Below are 21,267 nucleotides of genomic sequence, written 5' to 3'. Positions count from 1 at the left end.
CCCTGGCCCCTAAGCCGATGCCAAAGCCTTCCTTGTGTTTCATCTAGCTCCCGCTAGTGTCATTAGGCTAGCAACCGCCATCTATTTTTAAGTTGTTCCTGCACCCCTAAAGAGTCCAGATGGTTCATTGGAGGGGCGCTATGCTATACCTGTGAGCTGGTCAGCTTTGGCGTCGGCCCAAATCTCGCCTTTTTAACACAAACGGACTAACACACACACAGAGAGGAATCATCTGTTTGTGTCTTTGTATGTGTGTGTGTGTGATCATTCAGAAGGCAGCACGGCCGGCGTTGCCAGATGCCCTCCCCTGTCAGAATGTGCATGGAGCTGCATTGGAGGGAGTAGGAGATAATCTGCACTGAGCCATGGCCGCACAGTCAGGCAGGGCTTGGCACACACACGCACACACACACACACACACACACACACACACACACACACACACACACACACACACACACACACACACACACACACACACCACACACACACTCCGGTGCCATCCATCCATTACCTTACCTCTCTCTCCCTCCTCAACCCCCCCAGTCACTATCTATCCCCCTTCACCTTCTCCCCTTTCTCTTCACTTTCAATGGAAAGCCAAGAGAGGGAAGAGGCCTTTTCCTGACAAGATGTCTGGTGGATCCCTTTGCCCAGTAAGCAGGGAACTGTAATTGCTCCATCTGCGATAGAGAGAGGAGAGAAGGAGAGAAAGCGGGAGAGGGGGAGGGAGGGAGGAGGGAGGAGGGAGGGAGGGAGGGAGGGAGGGAGGAGAGGGAGGGAGGGAGGGAGGGAGGGAGGGAGGGAGGGAGGGAGGGAGGGAGGGAGACACTGGCGCTGCCTAGTTTGGATCCAGATGTTTTTCCAGCAAAAGCCCATTTGAACATGTTTCATTTCTCTCTCCCATAGGAGCAAAAAGTGACTGGGGCTCACTGGTGTTTGTCAGTGGCAACTGCCTGCCTCGCTCCATAAATCAAAACCTCTAACAGAGTCTGGGCCGGACATGTCCAAAACATTGTTTTTATATGATTTCTCCTTTTTGGAACCCACTGTTTGGTGTCTGTAAACACTGTAGTTCTGGACACTTTTAACTTAGTGTGTAAGTTGTTGACTTGCAGTTGTACTGTGCCACATCTTTTTGTGAATTTGAGCAAACACTGCCACCCTATGGGTTGGGAAGGAAAGTGTAAATGTTGGGGGGAGGTGGTATGTATGTGTGTGGATGGGATGGTGGATCTGTTCTGTTGGTCTAAGTGTGTGTGCTTTTAGTCCATAAAACACTGGAAGTAGATCCTGGCTGACTGACACTAGCAGTGTGGTACAGTAGCTCTCCCCTGCTCCCATCCCCTCCTCTACCCAGGGATGACCCAGTTAGCTGGCTTTGGCCCAGTTCAGAGGCGATGCCAGGACTGGCTGGCTGGCTGCTCACACTCCCAGAGCAGTGGAGGAACGCACAGTCAGGCCTGGACTGGGCTCTCAGGAGACACCACAGACACACATAACACACACGGACACGCTACCTCTGAGCTGCTCGGTGCAACCTCAACAACAGCCACACACATGAAGACTCTGAACCTCACAGTGGGCGGGCCCACTGTCTATCATTAGCTCATGTAGCTAGGCCAATGAGATACCTTTCTTACTCTTATACACTGCAGGTAGAAGTCTGCAAGGGGATTAAATAGTGCTTTACTATGGTAGTTTACTATGGTAGTTTACTGATGCCAAATGGTGAGTATCTTGAAAAGGAAGAACAGTACAGTTGGTCATTTTGACGACCAATACGTCTTTATCTTGTTGAATAAAGGTTATACTGTATTATTTTTCTCTGAAGAGTGGTATTAGATCCAAATGACTTACATTGGCCATCTATACATTAGGAAATTATTTTATTGACAGTGCATGATTGCGAGGTCGTGTAATGTATAGAGCACAGCTCCGGCTTTAAGGGTTTAGCATGCTTATGTGTGTGTGTTAGATCATATAAAACGGGTGTGTGATGGTGTACATAGAGTACTCACCACTAATATAGTTGCTTCCATGTGGCTGAAAGCTGATCCAAAATGCATCAAAGCATGGGGGGTTATAATAGTGTGAGAGGGCCGATGCATTACGTCTGTCACATGACACAAAGATGGTGTTTAACCAACCATCCACCAACCATCCACCAACCAACCACGCAATTTAAAAAGGCTTGGAMAAAACCCTTTCTCCTCTCTCGCCAGCTGTTGCCCAGTGTGGTACTGAGGGTGAGAGAGGGTTCAGGGAAGAGTCATCTGTGGCCTGCATTTTTCCTCCTCTCCTTACCTCTCCAAGGGCCAAGGATGAATATGGTACAGTATTTGACTCTGTCTGTGACGTATCTCCAAAGTGTGTTTACTTTCTTTCATCTTTTAGACTGTATTTGAGAGGCAATCTGGAATGGATGTTGAGCCACACAGAATGTTGCTGTTGTCTTCTATCCTGATTCATGAAGTATAGTGTTGGTTTGGAGCTAAAAATAACCATTTTTGAAACCTCTTTAAATCATAAATGTGTGATTTTTGAGCCATGTGCAGTACAGTGTAGTTAATGTAAAAGCAAAGCTGTATCATATCACCTGCGTACTACAGAAATGCCATGACTATAGAAGAAGACCTCTCTACCACAGCTCTATACTCCTGTACTTGATTGTTGATGAACTTGAAGCAAGGTCTGTGGTGCCTCTTGGCCCAACCCCAAATCACGTCACCTCCTTCATGACTCATTGGTTAGCTGCCTTGGTGCTTTCCAGTTTTGGAGAGCTCTGTCTGCCCAGCCCACAGCAGTGAAGCACTCAGTACCCATGATTAACTGAGAGGGTTGGAAGCTCAATCTCTTTTAGCAGGTTGTTACTAAATTACATTAATGAAATTACTAATCATGTGTTTTTAAGACTGAAATTCTGTGGTCAATAGACCTGTGTGGTTATCGTAGCACTAATAGATCTGATTTTTTTATTTTTTATTAATACATTTTTATATAAACCAGATTCATGTTGAACTACATTGGATATGTGACTATTTGTCCTATAAAACTAGATTAATCTTGATGGAATGAATAGTATAGGGAAGATGATGCCAAAGTATAAAAGCCTTTATAATCCCGAAAATGTGATTATGGTTGTTCTGGTGTTCCCTGAAAAAAATGTATCATCTCATCTCGACTATCTCTCTTTTCTTAACCAATCTCTCCATCTCTCCTTTCAGATCGACGCAGTGAGTAAAAGAAGTAAGGAGTCAGAGGCTGCCTTCCTAAACGTGTACAAGAGATTCATCGATGTCCCAGGTAAGTCTCATCGCAACTGTGTATGCGAGGCACCGTAAACACATCTGTCATGTTTATGAGGCACATGTCTCTGGCGCCACATACATACGTACATACACAGACACGTTCCTGATGACTTCTCTTGGTGTGCCTGAGACAATGTGCGTCCAGGAGCCCTGTGAGTGCCGAGCGGTCGGGGAATTGGGAAGGGATGGGGAGCAGGGCATACACTGTGATTTAAACATCTACCAGCCACTCAGATTTCTTACCAGCCAAAAATATTTTGGGGGGATAAAATGTACACCAACAAAACATTTAAAAAACGGATGAGAATGCTTTGCAATGTTTCTAAAACATTGCATGTGTTACTAGTAAGAAGTAACTAATGTGGTATATTTATGCAATAAGGCCAGATAGGGTGTGGACTATGGCTTATTTACCACTGCTAAGGGCTGTTCTTATGCACAACACAACGTGGAGTGCCTGGACACAGGTATATTGGCCATATATCATAAACCCCCGATGTGCCTTATTGCTATTATAAACCGGTTACAAAAGTGATTAGAGCAGTAAAAATGTAAGTTTGTCATACCTGGGGTATACGGTCTGATATACCACGGCTGTCAGCCAATCAGCATTCAGGGCTCAAACCACCCAGTTTATAATGAATAATTACATTTTTGTAACCTGATATAACCAAAATAACACATTAGAGGGCGGGAGGTTACCGTGGTAGCGGGTCTCAGTCATGTCTGTGCCTGTTAGATTGAGTATGTCTGTGCCTGTTATATTGAGTATGTCTGTGCCTGTTATATTGACTATGTCTGTGCCTGTTAGATTGAGTATGACTGTGACTGTTAGATTGAGTATGTCTGTGCCTGTTATATTGAGTATGTCTGTGCCTGTTAGCATTGATATGACGTCTTATTGAGTATGACTGTGCCTGTTAGATTGAGTATGACTGTGCCTGTTATATTGAGTATGTCTGTGGCCTGTTATATTGAGTATGACTGTGCCTGTATATATGAGTTATGACTGTGCCTGTTAGATTGAGTATGACTGTGCCTGTTATATTGTGTATGACTTGTGCCTTTATATTGAGTATGACTGTGCCTGTTATATTGAGTATGTCTGTGCCTGTTAGATTGAGTATGACTGTGCCTGTTAGATTGAGTATGTCTGTGCCTGTTAGATTGAGTATGACTAGTAGCAGCGTTGTCTTCTCTTCCCTAGCATTTCAAACTCGAACATAGACAAACAACATAGCTTGTGAACAAAACAATGTAAATAGCCAAGAAACACAAGGACAACGTCTCACTTCAGTAGACTTTCGTTTAAAGTAAATTAGATCAACTTTTATGCCTGTGCACAGCACTTATAAAAATGAATCTTTCACTTAGCTCTTCACGTGTGCACAGCTCCCAGCCAGGCAGTGTTGCAGCGCAAGGTGGAATAGGCTATATAGGATTCATAGTTCTTTGATTTTGTTGCATTTCATTTACCACCTATGAAGCAAAATGGCGGAAATACTTTGAAAACAGCTACTGCAGCATTTATTTTACTATAAATGTGATCAAACTTGACTTTTTATTCACAAATGCGAGTGAAATGCGTGCACTATGGAGCTCTGACCAACCGCCAATGTGGCTGGTGAAATAAACATCTTACCCGCCACAACCTACCTGCAGGTGGCGGTTGTTCATTTTAGGTCCTGATGGAGAGTACATTGATGATTTCAACACACTGACAGACACACAGTCACTGTTAACACCAGTGTTGTTGTCCATGGAGATCTCCTGGTCAATGGTTTTTCCACCTAACTGAAGCACGAGAGGACTTGGATATGCTGACTAATAGTGGAATCAGACAGTCAGCAGTGGAGGTCGACTGGACTGGAGTGTGTGTTTGTCTGTGACCGACTGAGCTTTTTGAGCTGACTCGATCCTGTGTGTGTGTCTGTGTGTGTGTTCCTGTGTGTGTAGCTGTGTGTGTGCAGCTGGCAGTCTGTCTGAAACACATTTCCTCCTTGGTGAACCTTATGGACACACACATACAAACAGACACACATAGAGGCCAGTAGGAGCAAGCAGGCTGGCCTGGGGAACCACGTAGTACATGCGTAAATTACTGCTTTTGTGTTTTGGAGATCACAGCCACACACGCACACACACACACACACACACAGTTCAAAGCCTGCCAAGACAGAGGAGCAGCACCTAGAGACCTCTTTGCCTTGGCTCTCTTACGTCAGTTGGTGTTCTGTGTGTGTGTGTGTGTGTGTGTGTGTGTGTGTGTGTGTGTGTGTGTGTGTGTGTGTGTGTGTGTGTGTGTGTGTGTGTGTGTGTGTGTTGTCTGCCTGTGTGGGGAAATCTAGGAATGTCTGTATTATCATTGTAATCTGCAGCCTGTCCATTCTTGTCTCCATGTCTGAGGATGAGAGATCACTACTCCACTGATTATCTCACAGATGTGTTTGTGATCACACAGACCTAGCGTCAGTGTGTCCACCCTTTTCAGCTCTTTTGAACACACCAAGGAAAATACACGCACCTTACCTCACTCTCATCCTGATGACGCTTTGCAATAGAATGTCAATGTTGACAGGTGTCTCCACCCGTCTGCCCTCTAGCCTTCCCATGCAACCTTTGGAAATATTCACACTGTTCTCACAGACAGCCTAGTGTTCTGCAGCAGGCTGGAGTGGCTGCACTGAGCAGTTGGCACTGTCTCACTCCTTCTGCTCAGAACACACACACATGCCCATCCAGACGGGGCTGGTGCCACCGCCTGTCTAGTGAAGGGACAATCTCCTGGTTAGAAGTCCAGGGAGGACATGGAGAGAGAGATTCCATGTGACACACACTGTAGTTCGTCTGTTCTGGAGAGAGCAGCAGTAGAGTGGTAGGCACTGGGACGACAGGCTATGTTGTACAGTCCAGTACTGTGACAGCAGTCATCATCACCCTAATGTCACAGTATGACCTTCTCTCCTGTCAGTTTGTTTAATCATATGGGGTATTCAAAGCACACATAACAAGAGAGTATCATCCTAACTAATATAACAAAACATGAAATGGGACTGAAAGATGAGTTCCATTATAACCCTTCAAGTATGTTGGTCTAGTGTTATTTTTTATGACAAGAAATTAAAGTACATTTTACATTTAAAAGAAATAAGGTATTTGTCAGCAGGTTTGACTAACAGTGAAATGCTGACTTAAGAGACCTTTTCCAACAGAGTTAAAGATAAACAAGCAAATAAAAAATAGAAATAGTGATATAAGGAATAAATACACAGTGAATAACGAATAACAATGACAAGTAAAAATAACCTGGATATATACAGGGATTATCAGCAGCGAGTCAATGTGCAGGGGTACGAGGTAATTGAGGTAGATAGTGTATGTACATATAGGTAGGTGTGAAGTGACTAGGCAATAGGATAGATAATAGACAGTTGTGTGTGGCGTCAGTACGCATGTGTGCTCATGTTGTGTGTATGTGTCGGGGTGTCAGTATGTGGAGTCTGTGGGTAGAGTTCAGTGTGTGTGTGTTTAGAGTCAGTGCAGGAGAGTGTATGTGTTTCACAATCAAATAGTGATTTATGAGAAACGTAACATGGGAACAGGCTGTCCAAGGCTAGATGTTTCAGAATATTAGATTAACACTGTGTGTATGACGCAGGGTGTCAGAACTCAGGACAACAAAGTTGACATAATGGGCCTTTGATAATGCTGTTGTGTCCTCAATGGCTTGTCTGGTGTTGGAGAATGTATCGCTTCTCCCTCCAAGGACACGTGTGTGTGTGTGTGTGTGTGTGTGTGTGTGTGTGTGTGTGTGTGTGTGTGTGTGTGTGTGTGTGTGTGTGCTGTGTGTGTGTGTGTGTGTGTGTGTGTGTGTGTGTGTGTGTGTTGTGTGTGTACTCCGCACACAGAGGAGAATAGAGGCGCTGGATGTCTTTCATCTCTAACGATCAGACCTCTTCCCCCTCCCTCTCTTTCTCTCTCCCTCTCTTCTGCTGTTTCCAGACTGCCTTGAATATGCTCTCATACGCTTGTACACTGACAGTACAAAACATTAAGAACACCTTCCTAATATTGAGTTGCACCCCCTTTTGCCCTCAGAACAGCCTCAATTCGGCAGGACATGAACTCTACAAGGTGTCGAAAGTGTTCCACAGTTGTGTCAAGTTGGCTGGATGTCCTTTGCGTGGTAGACCATTCTTGATACACACGAAAACCAGCAGCGTTTCAGTTCTTGACACAACCGGTGCGCCTGGCATCTACCATCATATCCCGTTCAAAGGCACTTAAATATTTTGTCTTACCCATTCAGTTTTCACCTAGAGTCACCTGGTCAGTCTGTCATGGAAAGAGCAGGTGTTCCAAATGTTTTGTATACTTAGTCTACTCACCCTCGCCCTCTTCCTCTCTCTTTTTTTTAATCTCCCTCTTTCTTTCCCTCTCTAGTTATCACTTTTCATATCCCTCCTCTTCCTCCCCCTTCCCCCTAGCTTCCTCCTCCTATTCTCTTTCTCTCTCCCTCTCTCGGGGCCAGGGGGTCTAATGTAATCATATGATTATATAATTAACCCAGCTGTCTCATTAAAGAAAATCAACTGGAATTGGGGCATAATTAGTCATACGCCAATTAGTGACCGTGTCGATGCCGGGCACTGATGAGGCCAGGACTGGCAAGACTGGCAGCGCCCAACGTGGAGGGTGGGGAGGACTCAGTGTTAGAACACCCTGCCAGTCTCCACATCCCAACCCCTCCCTATCCATCCCTTACCCATTACCATCATCACAATCTCTGACCTTGACTCAAAAGAGGACCACAATCAGTCATAGACTTTTTCCTGGCATCCGCAATGTGTTTTACTGTTTTTGATTAATTAATTTATTCAATATGTACATCAATACATCTACAGTTTCCACCACTGTGGGTTGTGTCTATGCTGTACTACTGTTGGATAGATACTGTGCAGTCTGTTTACAGGAATGTATTGTTGTCTCATGGGTTTCTCTGTCCCTAAGATAAGATAAGTCATCATCATTGTCCAGAAACCTAGCTAGCTCCCCTCTTCCTATCTCTCTTTTCCTCTCTCATTCATTCTCCCTGCCTCTCTCTCTCTCTCATGCCCTTTTGCTTTTTCTCTCCCTCTTACTCTCTTTTCCTCTCTTCCTCTCCTTTGTCTGGGCTGTGTGTGTGTGTGGTGGCAACAGCAGCGCTGTCTCAGCTCTCCAGCTTTGCTCTGTGCGAATGGGGGCAGCTATACATAGCTCTGCTGCTCTGGCACCCAACACACACACACACACACACACACACACACACACACACAGAGAAGTCATCAGTCAGCCTCGCGTGACTCGCCCTGGCCACTCAGTCACAACCAGGCACAGAGACACAAAACCCCACTCTAAACCTTACTGTTGCAGTGCATGGAAGTATGTTTGAATGGAGTGAGGGGTAGAGGTTAGAGACTGACTGGATGGGTGTGATCTCCTCAGTGAACCGATCTTCAAAACATGTAACACTACTAGCTACATATACACCAAGCTGTTGAACTTTGAAGATCTGCTCTGATGTTAGACATGCTTGGTAATATGTTTGTGCAGAGAAAAATTCTGTGATAAGTAATTAGCCTATAGTAATTAGTGATGTCTGGTGATTAGTAACAAGTAGTGCCCTTTCCTGTCCCCTCCTCTCAGACCCTGTGTCGGCCCTGGAGACTGCCCAGCAGCTACAGCTGAAGGTCCAGAGGATGCACGACATCGAGACGGAGAACCAGAAGCTCCGCGAGACGCTGGAGGGCTACACCCAGGAGATCGCTGAGGTCAAGAACCACGGTGAGGCTGAGACACATACTCTTTCTGAACCTATCCTGGACCAGTGTGATCGACCCAGTTTGAACCCATGGGACACAAGAAATTGTTGGCTTGCTGAGCTAAAGCCCTAGGTATTAGCTCAGGGTGCTAACACAAGTGTTCAGGTCCTAGACAACCTCATCCACTGAAACGCTTCCACTACACCAGCACGGAGAGCTAGGCTAAGACTCCCATTGGGAGATTCATCAATGCTTAGCCATCTTTAAAAGGGATGAAACTCCTCAACGGTCTGGTTGAAAGTATAGTAAAAGTATATGTGCAATGTTAGCAGTTGTAAGAAGATTTCATCTGTCATGCGGATACCGTTTCAAGAGCCGATGTCCGTGGAGTTACATCAAACGCTGTCATATAGCTAACAACTAACATCAAGTTAGTGGAGCAGCGGAGTCAGCCCAAAGTCATTCCATAACCACGAAATATAGATCATGTTTTAATAAAGGCTCTCCTCCATAGCCATCTTTATGAGTATCCCCTGGGCAGTCTTTTCAGATGAAGCCCATTGTATAGGCCTCTAAAGCCTTCACTGCTTTTTCTCTTTTCAGAAAGGCAGGGAAAAGAAGGGGAGGAGAAGAGGGGATAGAGGGAGGAGGAGGGTAGGGGGGCCTGCCCTCTCTGTCTTTGGAATTCCCCTCCCACCAAGAGCTAATTGACCCAGCTCAATAGCGGCAATATTTTATTTTACCATTGATTTTTCCTCTCTTTCTCCCCTCCCCCTCCCCACCGTGCCCCGGCTAAGCTGCAGATCTCCTACCTCAGTGGCGGAGGAGAGGAGAATCCCCCTCTCTCTCATTCTCTCTCCTTCCCGCTCTTCCTTCCTCTCTCTCTCTCATCCCGGCCAGCCAAGGCCATTGATCCCCTGCAACCTAAATGTTTAAAGTTCAATTTAATAGTTAAGCGGGAAAAGGGCTCAGAGGGGACTCATCGCCATTGATTATGTGTCAGGGCTGAAATGTTGGAGTTTAAATCACCGCAGAGGAGGAGGAGAGAGCGAGGGCATCAGTGAGCGAGCGAGAGAAAAAAAAGAAGAGAAGACAAGTAAGAAGTGGGGKGAAAACTGAGAGCTCTCAGTCAGTAATACAAGTGGGCTGTGCCAATGCACACAGTGGAGTGGAGCCCTATTCCTCCTACTCCATCTTACTTGGAGAATCCCTCTGCCTCTGTCAGTGTAACTGACAATCCAGACTTAGAAGGATGATGTGCAGGAGCCTTATGTGGTACCTAATATCGTGTTGGTACTCTGGTTCATTTCTTGCCTGTTATCGTATCACTTACTGACTTTTTGTGTTTTCTCTCTCCTGCCCTCCCTCTCTGTCTCTCTCGCTGTGTATCTCTCTCTCTCTCTCTCTCTCTTTCTCTCTGTATATCTCCCTCTTTCTCTCTCTTGCTTTCTCTCTCTCTCTTTCTCACAGAGGTCACAATTAAAGCACTTAAGGAGAAGATAGAGGAGTATGAAGAGACCCTGAAGAAACAGGCCAAGGAGCTGGGCCAGGAGGAGAGGAGAGAGGGAGAGGAGGAGGGGCAGCTTCACAACGACCATGCAGAGGAGGAGAGGTAAGCTAGTAAGGACTAGCTGTGGAGGATAGGCTAGCTAGTGTTTGCCAACGGGCAGCGACTACTGGCTGCAGCTCGTGTCTGAATATGAGCGAAGGTTAGGACCAGACTGAATACCCTTATAGCTGTTGTCTGAACTATTATCTCATCTTGTACTGTAGCAGTATTTAGTTACATATTCCCATGGCAATCCAATAATTCTCTTAATAAATTGTCCGCTCAGTCTGTCTGGCCTTAACGATGGTCAGTTTCATACATGTTTGTATTGTAGATAAGTGGGTGACCAAGTTTAGTTAACCTTCCAGTGAGGATTGGCCGTAGTTTATCAGATACATCAGGGTTGTTGTGAAGGGCACTGAAACGGACTCCCTATCACGCTGTCATTTACACTTTCACTCAGCACTTGAGCTGAGCAAATATTGAATCAGGAACGGGAGATAACCGGCACTCATTCGTTTTTTACATTGTTTTAACCCACCGTATTCCTATTGAACTTGCTCCTAATCATACTGTAACTGAATGGGAGATATCTCAATTTGAACTCGAACCAGCTCTCCCTCAACCCCGTCACACACTATTATATGATCCCATCAGTTTGTCCTGATGGAGGCATATTCGGCCGTTACACAAGGCTTTTATTGGGACCAACCAATCCTAACTGTAATCCCATTGCACTGTAATACCTTTTAATTCACCGCTGTTTGTTTACTCCTAAACCCCCCAGCATGGATGGTAATACCGCACTGAGCCTCCTGATCATCACTGCTGCCAGACTGTTACTCACCGGACAGGGACACAGTTCGGCTCTGTTATCTGTTATGTCAGAGGACAACAATAAGGCCCCATTGTAACCTATTGTCACCGCTCTCACTCTTGTTACAAAGACGCTACCATAGACCCCATTCTGCTACCTTGAATTATATTAATGTTTCCTAGTCACCCAAAAATAGCACCTGGGAGGAAAGAGAGGGAGGGGAGGGAGAGAGCAGAGGTACAGTACAGTGACATGGGGATGAGTAGAGGCACAACAGTGGTGCAGTCATCCACAGAGGCAGGAACTGCCGGGCAGTCAGAACCAATGTGTCAGTGAGGTTTGTTTCCCTTGCTTTGGCTCCTCGTTTTTTAATGCATTTGAGGTTGAGAGGTTCTCTGGTGAGAATGGTGATTCTCGGTGTTGTGATAGCCTTTGTATCCCCGTAGAACAATTTTGATTGGTTGACTTTGTGCCCTGATTTTGACCAGTGCATCTCACCAACGCTCCATTTAGGCCACACACTCTGGCAAGGTCTAGGATATGTGATATCTGGTGATATCTCACACTCTATGAAACCTAAATACAGACAGAAAATAGATAGCCCAGATTGTAAAACCTTATGTCTTCATTATCATTTCCAAATCTGACGACTACCCATACATACCATAAACAGTGATATCATTGATAACTAACTACTCCCAACCTTTATAGCTTTTCCCTTTGGAAACCGACAGTTTGTCCTTATAATGAACCAACTCCCAAGGAGAAACKGCCTCTCGACCCCTCTCATCTCGTCCTCAGTAATAGCTAGCCAGTCAGGAGTTGACATTAACTCTTAAGGGTTTGGCATGTTCCCCTCCTCTTTAGCTCTGAGGTAAATTGATGAGTTGTCTGCCAGTGCAGGAGGGCTGGTGGCATGATGGTCGGCCCAGGTGTTTCAGTATTGATGATACTAACCCCCCGACAGACATGACAGAGCAGAACAGCCTAGCCGCTGTTGGCAAAAAATACAACACTTAACTGTCCTCTCCACTTGCACTGTACCACTTCAACTGGAATCAGAGCAAGTGCTTGTTCATTTGAGCGGGTGCTATGGTAACCTGTCTTATTTTTTCTAAAGTGCTAATAGGCTGAATTGGTCCCATCATGTTGAGTGATGATAAATCTCTTAGCTTACCTGTATCCACTTGATGCTATAAGCCTTTTTTATCTTTAAAGTTGATACTTTTTAACCTGTTCGCTCTTTTTTGTGGTGATGCTCGCAGGCAAACTTGACACCTGTGATGCAACATTAGCCTCTTGAAATGCTCATTAGATACAATGTTGTTTCTTACTGAGGTGATGCTAAGGTAACTTGTATCTGTCCCTCTGTCCACACAGTCAACAACAGGAGAACCAGGAGTCTGTGGTGTCAAAGCTGGAGGAGGCAAACCGTAAGGCCCAGTCCCTACAGACAGGTAATCAGTAGCTAACCTTCTACACCCAGTTATAGTCCCACAGGCCCAATCCTAACTTGAGTTTCACAGGTATACTTTAACAAACCTTTGCATAAATCCCCCAACGTCACACAGTGAGCTAAGGCTAGCTTGGTGTCAACACGCTCCTCTGCTGGCAGTATGTCTTTATGTTGACCCAGAAGACAGTGTCAGATGTTGGATTCCTCTGTCTCTCTTTCTCTCTCTTTCTGGCTGGCTGACGGCTGCCCAGTGAGTGACAAATCTAGGCCTGTGAACACTGTCCCACCCCCATGCAGCCTGCTTGCTGCTGTAGAACCGGCAGTCCCCTGTCACAGCACATCAGCTCCAGAGTCCAGACCCAGCCACTAACTCTATTATTCAGACCCAGCCACTAACTCTATTATTCAGGCCCAGCCACTCACTCTAGTATGATTCAGGCCCAGCCACTCACTCTAGTATGATTCAGGCCCAGCCACTCACTCTAGTATGATTCAGGGCCCAGCCACTCACTCTAGTATGATTCAGGCCCAGCCACTCACTCTAGTATGATTCAGGCCCAGCCACTCACTCTAGTATGATTCAGGCCCAGCCACTCACTCTAGTATGATTCAGGCCCAGCCACTCACTCTAGTATGATTCAGGCCTAGCCACTCACTCTAGTATGATTCAGGCCCAGCCACTCACTTCTAGTATGATTCAAGGCCCAGCCACACACTCTAGTATGATTCAGGCCCAGCTACTCACTTCGAGTATGATTCAGGCCCAGCCACTCACTCTAGTATGATTCAGGCCCAGCCACTCACTCTAGTACCTGCTTCATTATGAGGTTACAAGAGAAGATCTTTATGCTTAAAATATAACTTTATCACCAATTGGTGAAATTGGTGGCCAGGTTGGGCAACCAGGCAGTAGATGGTCCGTTTTTTACCCACCAGCTTAGTTAAGTTATTATTGCCTAATAATATATACCCTTTGAAACAACGTTTTTATTGTTTTATTTGGTATTTTAGAAGAAGTAGGTCTACCAGAAAAGTATCAACTGCTAGCATGTCATTTATTTGAAAATAGCAGCTGTAATAGGACTGTAAATTAAAGTTACCAAAGTTGTTTTCGGTTGTGAAACCTAAGATGGGGCTTTTCTAGAAGCCTCACCTCATGTAATTGAATGCAGAAAGACCTTAGTCAGACCTTACAGAAATCTATAGAGGCAGTATGTTAGGGCCTAGCAGTTGTACTTCTTCCATCCAACCACCGCTGGTCTCCATTCAAAATGCTTCATTTGTTTTWTCAGCACTTGAAGCAACTCAGGCAGAGCTTTTGGAACTGAAGAGCAAGTATGACGAAGAGTCGACACAAAAGTAGGTCCCAGTTTCTTTGCTTCACACTTTTGCTTGTGTGCTACAGACGCACGCACACACACACTCAAGAAATCCCCAGAGGCGTCTTGGTTGCTGTGCGCCTTTGATTAGGAGATAAAACCCCTGTGGTTGCCATCTGCCGTAATTGCACCTGAATCTATGGAAAATCTGATCCCCTGTAATAACCCACCTCATTCTATAATCATATATCACATTACCTCTTCATATTCAGTCATATTCTCTTATCTGATCCTAGATATGTGTACTGTAAGCCATCCAGCCCTGCCTGACTTGAAATGAATGGAATACAATGTCTATAATTGCTCACCATAACGATGCCGAGTACAAAGTAGTACCCAAGCATTAATCACTGTGTGGCTCCATGATTCATATCAAAGTATTTATGAGTGACATGGAGGCTTTTCAGCTCTGTTCAACCTGAATGTGTTAGAAGGATTGTTGTTGTGAGGAGGAGGATGGAATAGTCTGGGATAGGTAGAACATGGTTAGTTGCAAGGTTGTTTGTGTGTGTGTCTACTACATACACTGTGGGTATATGTACAGTACCAGTCAAAAGTTTGGACACACCTACTCTTTCAAGGGTTTTTCTTTATTTTTACTATTTTCTATATTGTAGAATAATAGTGAAGACATCTAAACTATGAAATGACACATATAGAATCATGTAGTAACCAAAAAAGTGTTAAAGTAGCCAGCCTTTGCCTTGATGACAACTTTTCACACTCTTGGCATTATCTCAACACGCTTCATGAGGTAGTCACTTGGAATGCATTTTAATTAACAGGTGTGCCTTGTTAAAGGTCATTTGTGGAATTTATTTCCTTAATGCGTTTGAGACAATCAGTTGTGTTGTGACAAGGTAGGGGTGGTATACAGAAGATAGCCCTATTTGGTAAAAGACCAAGTCCATATTATGCCAAGAACAGCTCAAATAAGCAAAGAGAAACAACAGTCCATCATTACTTTAAGACATGAGGGTCAGTCAATACAGAAAAGTTCAAGAACTTTGAATGTTTCTTCAAGTGCGGTCGCAAAAACCATCAAGCGCTATGATGAAGCTGACTGTCATGAGGACCGCCACAGGAAAGGAAGAACCAGAGTTACCTCTGCTTCAGAGGATAAGTTCATTAGAGTTACCAGCCTCAGAAATTGCAGCCCACATAAATGCTTCACATAAATGCTTCACGTATTCAAGTAACAGACACATCTTAACATAAACTGTTCAGAGGAGACTGCGGGAATCAGGCCTTCATGGTCAAATTGTTGCAAAGAAACCACTACTAAAGGACACCAATAAGAAGAAGAGACTTGCTTGGGCCAAGAAACACGAGCAATGAACGTTAGACTGGTGGAAATCTGTCCTTTGGTATGATGAGTCCAAATTAGAGATTTTTGGTTCCAAACGCAGTGTCTTTTAGAGACGCAGAGTAGGTGAACGGATGATCTCCGCATGTGTGGTTCCCACCGTGACGCATGGAGGAGGAGGTGTGGGGGTGCTTTGCTGGTGACACTGTCTGTGATTTATTTAGAGTTCAAGGCATACTTAACCAGCATGGCTACCACAGCATTCTGCAGCGATACGCCATCCCATCTGGTTTGCGCTTAGTGGGACTATCATTTGTTTTCAACAGGACAATGACCCAACACACCTCCATGCTGTGTAAGGGCTATTTGACCAAGAAGAAGAGTGATGGAGTGCTGCATCAGATGACCTGGCCTCCACAATCACCTGACCTCAACCCAATTGAGAAGGTTTGGGATGAGTTGAACCGCAGAGTGAAGGAAAAGCAGCCAACAAGTGCTCAGCATATGTGGGAACTCCTTCAAGACTGTTGGAAAAGCTGCCATCAAGGCAGAGGGGCTACTTTGAAGAATCTAAAATAAAACTTGGTTACTACATGATTCCATATGTGTTATTTCATAGTTTTGATGTCTTCACTATTATTCTACAATGTAGAAAATAGTAAAAATAAAGAAACTCTTGAATGAGTAGGTATGTCCAAACTTTTAACTGGTATTGTACGTACAAGGTGTACTCTATGTACCACGGTGTGAGTGTGTGTTCTGCAGGAACTGGAGCTACTGTATGTGTCTCCATGGCGATTAGCCAATGCCCATACAGTGTACAGTACAAACAAACATGTCAGAGGGGTAATTCTCACTCTCTGACTGTGTTATATGTGGCACGGGCCTGTGGTCTCGGGTCAGGCAGTGCGTAGGCGGTCATTTGTGTGTCGGCCTATCACAGTGAAATGCTGCCTGTTGCTGCTCCCAGCCACACACACACACATACTGTACACCACTTTAGTATGCCACCCAGCTAGGCTCCTGCGAGTTTCTTAATTAAAGCAGTGCTAAAAGAAAGAAAGCTGCTGTTGCCACTGCCAGGCCATCTACGCAGACACACATGCTCACACCCGGGTCGCGTTTGAAGTGATCCAAGTACCCATGTTATTGGCCAGGGCTGCGGTGTCAGTCACACATACACATTATCTCACACACCCATAGCCTTGTGAGGCCTCCCTGTGGTGTAGGGACTGGATGAGGCCTCATGAGTTTAGTCAGTAAAGACAGACACAGCACTCAGGGAAAGAGGTGTGTATGTATGGTTGTGCTTGCTCGAGTCCTTCGGTCACAGAATGGATTTGTCTGTGTCTTTGTTTCTGTCTGTATATCTATGTGTGTGACTGTGTGTGTATTTGGCATGCTTTGCATACCAAGAATGTGATCCTAGAGTGCAGCGCTTTCTGTCTGGCAGACTGTGCTGTCAGGGTAAGTGTGTGTCACCCTGATTGTCTCTCAGAACTAGTGAACCCTGTCTCCTCTTAAAACTAAACACCAGCGCTCCTTTGTTTCAGAGGAACAGAACAAGTTTCCCTTCTCACACTCTCCACATTTGAGTGACAGGTTATTGCTGCAGCTAGCGCTCTTGCTCTCTTTTTATCCTCTTGTCTGTTGCTCTCTCTCCCTATCTCACACGCACACACGACTGTGTCTTCTCTCTGAGCTGCTGCTCTCTCTCTCTTTCTCATTCTCTCTGTGTGTCTTTCTCTCTCTGTCTGTCTCACTCCCCACCCCCTCTTTATTTTACCATGTTGCCTAATCTGGGCCACCGTATTGTTGTCCTGAAGTGGCCATTAAATCGTATTGTTGTCCTACCTGCCATTAAATCCTCTCTGGCTACTGGTCTAGAGTCAGTGTTTAGAGTGAGGCTGTTGAGTGGCACTCTGTGACAGCTCWGCTGGTCTGGGCAGATTGTCACTGTGTAGAAATGCCTGGCAGACGTTGGCAGTTTACCTAGACGCTGACAGGGCTCAAGCTGGAGTTCCCTATTGTTTGTTACAGTGACATCTCATGTGGTCTAGAATCTAGACAGTGTTCTGGGTAGTCTCATGTTGGTCTGTAGTCTGGTAATGTAAACTATGGTCTGTACAATGAGGTCTGTAGTATATAAGATGGTCGTTTAGTCTTCAATGGTTCCTCATCCCTGACGACCCCTCAAAAACCAATGCTTCAATTTGGGGGCAACTGGGCCTTGGTGTCTAGTGTTTTTCTGTCCCTCCCTAATCCTGGTAGAGTTCCGTTGGCATCATTATTGTTGTGTACTTGAGCATTATGTGCCTTCAGAAAGTATTCCCACCCCTGAACTTTTTCCACATTTTGTGTTACAGCCTGATTGTTAAATTGATTATGTTTAAAAAAAAAATGTCATTAGCTTGCACACAATGCCCCATCATGTCAGTGGAATTATGTTATTCAACATTTTTACAAATTATACTAAACAATAATATCAACACAACATGCAACAATTTCAACATTTTTACTGATTTACAGTTCATATAAGGAAATCAGCCAATTGAAATAAATTCATTAGGCCCTAATCTATGGATTTCACATGACTGGGCAGGGGCGCAGCCATGGGTGGGCCTGGGAGGGGCCCACCCACTGGGGAGACAGGCCCAGCCAATCAGAATGAGTTTTTCCCCACAAAAGTACTTTATTACAGACAGAAATATTCCTTATTTTCATCAGCTGTCCAGGTGGCTGATCCCAGACGATCCTGCAGGTGAAGAAGCCGGATATGGGCTAGCGCGGTTACACGTGCTCTGTGGTTGTGAGGCAGGTTGGACATACTGCCAAACTCTCTAAAATTACGGAGGCGGCTTATGGTAGAGAAATTAACATTCAATACTCTGGMAACAGCTCTGGTGGACATTCCTGCAGTCAGCATGCCAATTGCACGCTCTCTCAACATCTGTGGCATTGTGTTGTGTGACAAAACTGCACATTTTAGTGTGGCTTTTTATTGTCCCCCAGCACAAGGTGCACCTGTGTAATGATCATGCTGTTTAATCAGATCTTGATATGCAACACCTGTTAGGTAGATGGATTATCTTGGCAAAGGAAACTGCTCACTAACAGGGATGTAAACAAAGTTGTGTGCAACATTTTTGAGAAATAAGTGTTTTGTGTGTAGAAACATTTCTGGGATATTTTATTTCAGCTCATGGAACATGGAACCATCACTTTACATGTTGCGTTTATATTTTTGCTCAGTAAAATTAAAAATTAAAATCTGAAATGTCTTGATTTAATAAATATTCAACCACTTTATTATGGAAAGCCTAAATAATTTCAGGAGTAAAAATGTGCTTAACAAGTCACATAATAAGTTACATGAACTCTGTGTGCAATATTAGTGTTTAACATGATTTTTGAATGAGTACCTCATCTCTGTACTCCACACATACAATGATCTGTAATAACACTTTGGATGGTGTATCAATACACCCAGTCACTACAAAGATACAGTCGTCCGTCCTACTTAGTTGCCGGACAGGAAGGAAACCACTCAAGAATTTCACCATGAGGCCAACGGTGACTTTAAAACAATTACAGCGTTTAATGGCTGTGATAGAAAACTGAGGATGGATCAACAACATTGTAGTTACTCCACAATACTAACCTAACTGACAGAGTGGAAAGAATGAAGCCTGTACATAATACAAATATGCATTCTGTTTGCAACAAGGCATTAAAGTAAAACTGCAAACAATGTGGCAAATAAATAAACTTTTGTCCTGAATACAAAGTATTATGTTTGGGGCAAATCCAACACAACACATCACTGAGACCCACTTCATATTTTCAAGCATGGGGGTGGCTGCATCATAATACGGTTATGCTCGTCATCGGCAAAGACTATGGAGTTTTTTCTGTTAAAAAGAAACGGAATAGAGCCAAGCACAGGCAAAATCCTAGATGAAAACTTGGTTCACTCTGCTATGCAACAGACACTGAGAGACAAATTCACCTTTCAGCAGGACACATAACCTAAAACACAAGGCCAAATATACACTGTTGCTTACCAAGACAACGTTGAATGTTCCTGAGTGGCCTAGTTACAGTTTTGACTTAAATCGGCTTAAAAATCTATGGCAAGACTTGAAAATGGTTGTCTAGCGATGATCAACAACCAACTTGACAGAGCTTGAAGAATTAAAAAATAAATAATGTGCGAATATTGTACAATCCAGGTGAGCAAAGCTCTTAGGGACTTACCCAGAAAGACTGATTGTAAAGGTGATTCTAACATGTATTAACTCAGGGAGTTGAATACTTATCCAATGAAGATAAATTAGTGCTTTATTTATTTATAAAAAAAATCTTCCACTTTTTTTGTGGAGATGTAGAACGATGTAGGGTCAACAAATGTACAAATATTGGCAGCATAATGTTTGTAAATGTAGGATTTAAACACAAACAAGCATTATATGCCCTACCCACCTGCCCCATATTTTTGGGGGTTAGTAGTTTTTGCTAAACAAGGGTTTAGCAATTTAGTACAAGGCTTAAGTGTCCATCTAATTATAATGTAGCACTAATCACATTGGGGGGGGAAATATTTGTGTTAATAGTCTTTCATTCATTGATGGAGGCAGAGAAGAGAGCGAGTGGGATGGAGGGCCCCGTAGAGAGAAAGAAGGAGAGGGAGGGGAAAAGGGAGGGATGGAAACGGTTTACTGAATCTCTGTGGAGATCCCCCTCATTATTATACACTCTGGGAGGCTGATACACATACACACACACACTAACTTCACATTGACAGAATTCCTACATACACACACAATCACACTTCCTACAACAGCACAGACAGATCACCCACATTGAGTGTACACACACACTCTGTCTCAGTGCTCAGACAGAAGACCTTGTACCTTATCAATGGCTCCTTGTTCAGTCTCTGAGGGCTAATTACATTGGAGCTGAGAGCGCACCCTGGAAAACATTCCCCCACTTCGAGCGCGCCCTGGAAAACAGTACCCCACTGCCACAGTCCCCGACAGCACTCTGAAAAGACCGGGTCTTTTCCCAATCTTTTGACCGGGTCTTTTCCCAACAACATGCCTCTCTTCATCCTTCCTCTCTTGCAGGGCCATCCCCCTCCCACACTTCCTGTATGGCAGGGCCATCCTCCTCTCTTCCCTCACTTCCTCTCTGGCAGGGCCATCCTCTGGGCTGCCTGTTTACTCACCAACTATCTATATATATAGATCTATATATATATTCATATATTCATTCATATATATATATATCTCACTCACTCACACACACATACATTCAGAGAAGTTTTATTGGCATGTGAAACATATGTTTACATTGCCAAACCAAGTGAAATAAGCAGAAGTGAGAAGAAACAAATTTAACATCACCAAAAAACTATTAGAAATTAACACTAAACATTGTACTCAAAAATGTTTTAAAAAGATAGACATTTCAAGTGTTATATGATCAGCTATGTACAGAATTTTAGCAATGTGCAAATAGTTGTAGTACGAATAGTGGGGGAAGATAAATAAACAGATAAATATTGGGGATATTTCAAATGTTGTTTGGGGTTGTATGGCAACTGGCCACAAATCTTGCTGCTGTTGTATTTTGCCTAACAGATA

The 21,267-nt window shown here is 44.3% G+C and overlaps 1 protein-coding gene across 1 annotated transcript in view; it reads left to right on the top strand.

Moving 5' to 3' along the window:
- The window catches only part of cux1a (cut-like homeobox 1a), a 131,520-nt gene that overhangs the window by 24,985 nt on the left and 85,268 nt on the right, over window positions 1-21,267 (top strand). Inside the window, exons 4-8 of the mRNA XM_070434296.1 lie at window positions 3,228-3,306; window positions 8,997-9,134; window positions 10,583-10,724; window positions 12,859-12,935; window positions 14,227-14,293. Of these exons, the coding sequence (XP_070290397.1) occupies window positions 3,228-3,306; window positions 8,997-9,134; window positions 10,583-10,724; window positions 12,859-12,935; window positions 14,227-14,293 (503 nt within the window). The remainder of the gene's footprint in view (window positions 1-3,227; window positions 3,307-8,996; window positions 9,135-10,582; window positions 10,725-12,858; window positions 12,936-14,226; window positions 14,294-21,267) is intronic.

This window comes from Salvelinus sp. IW2-2015, linkage group LG23 (assembly GCF_002910315.2).
Source record: "Salvelinus sp. IW2-2015 linkage group LG23, ASM291031v2, whole genome shotgun sequence".
NCBI lineage: Eukaryota > Metazoa > Chordata > Actinopteri > Salmoniformes > Salmonidae > Salvelinus > Salvelinus sp. IW2-2015.
Note: the sequence above shows the minus strand (reverse complement) of the source record. Positions and strands in the feature narration are given on the sequence as shown.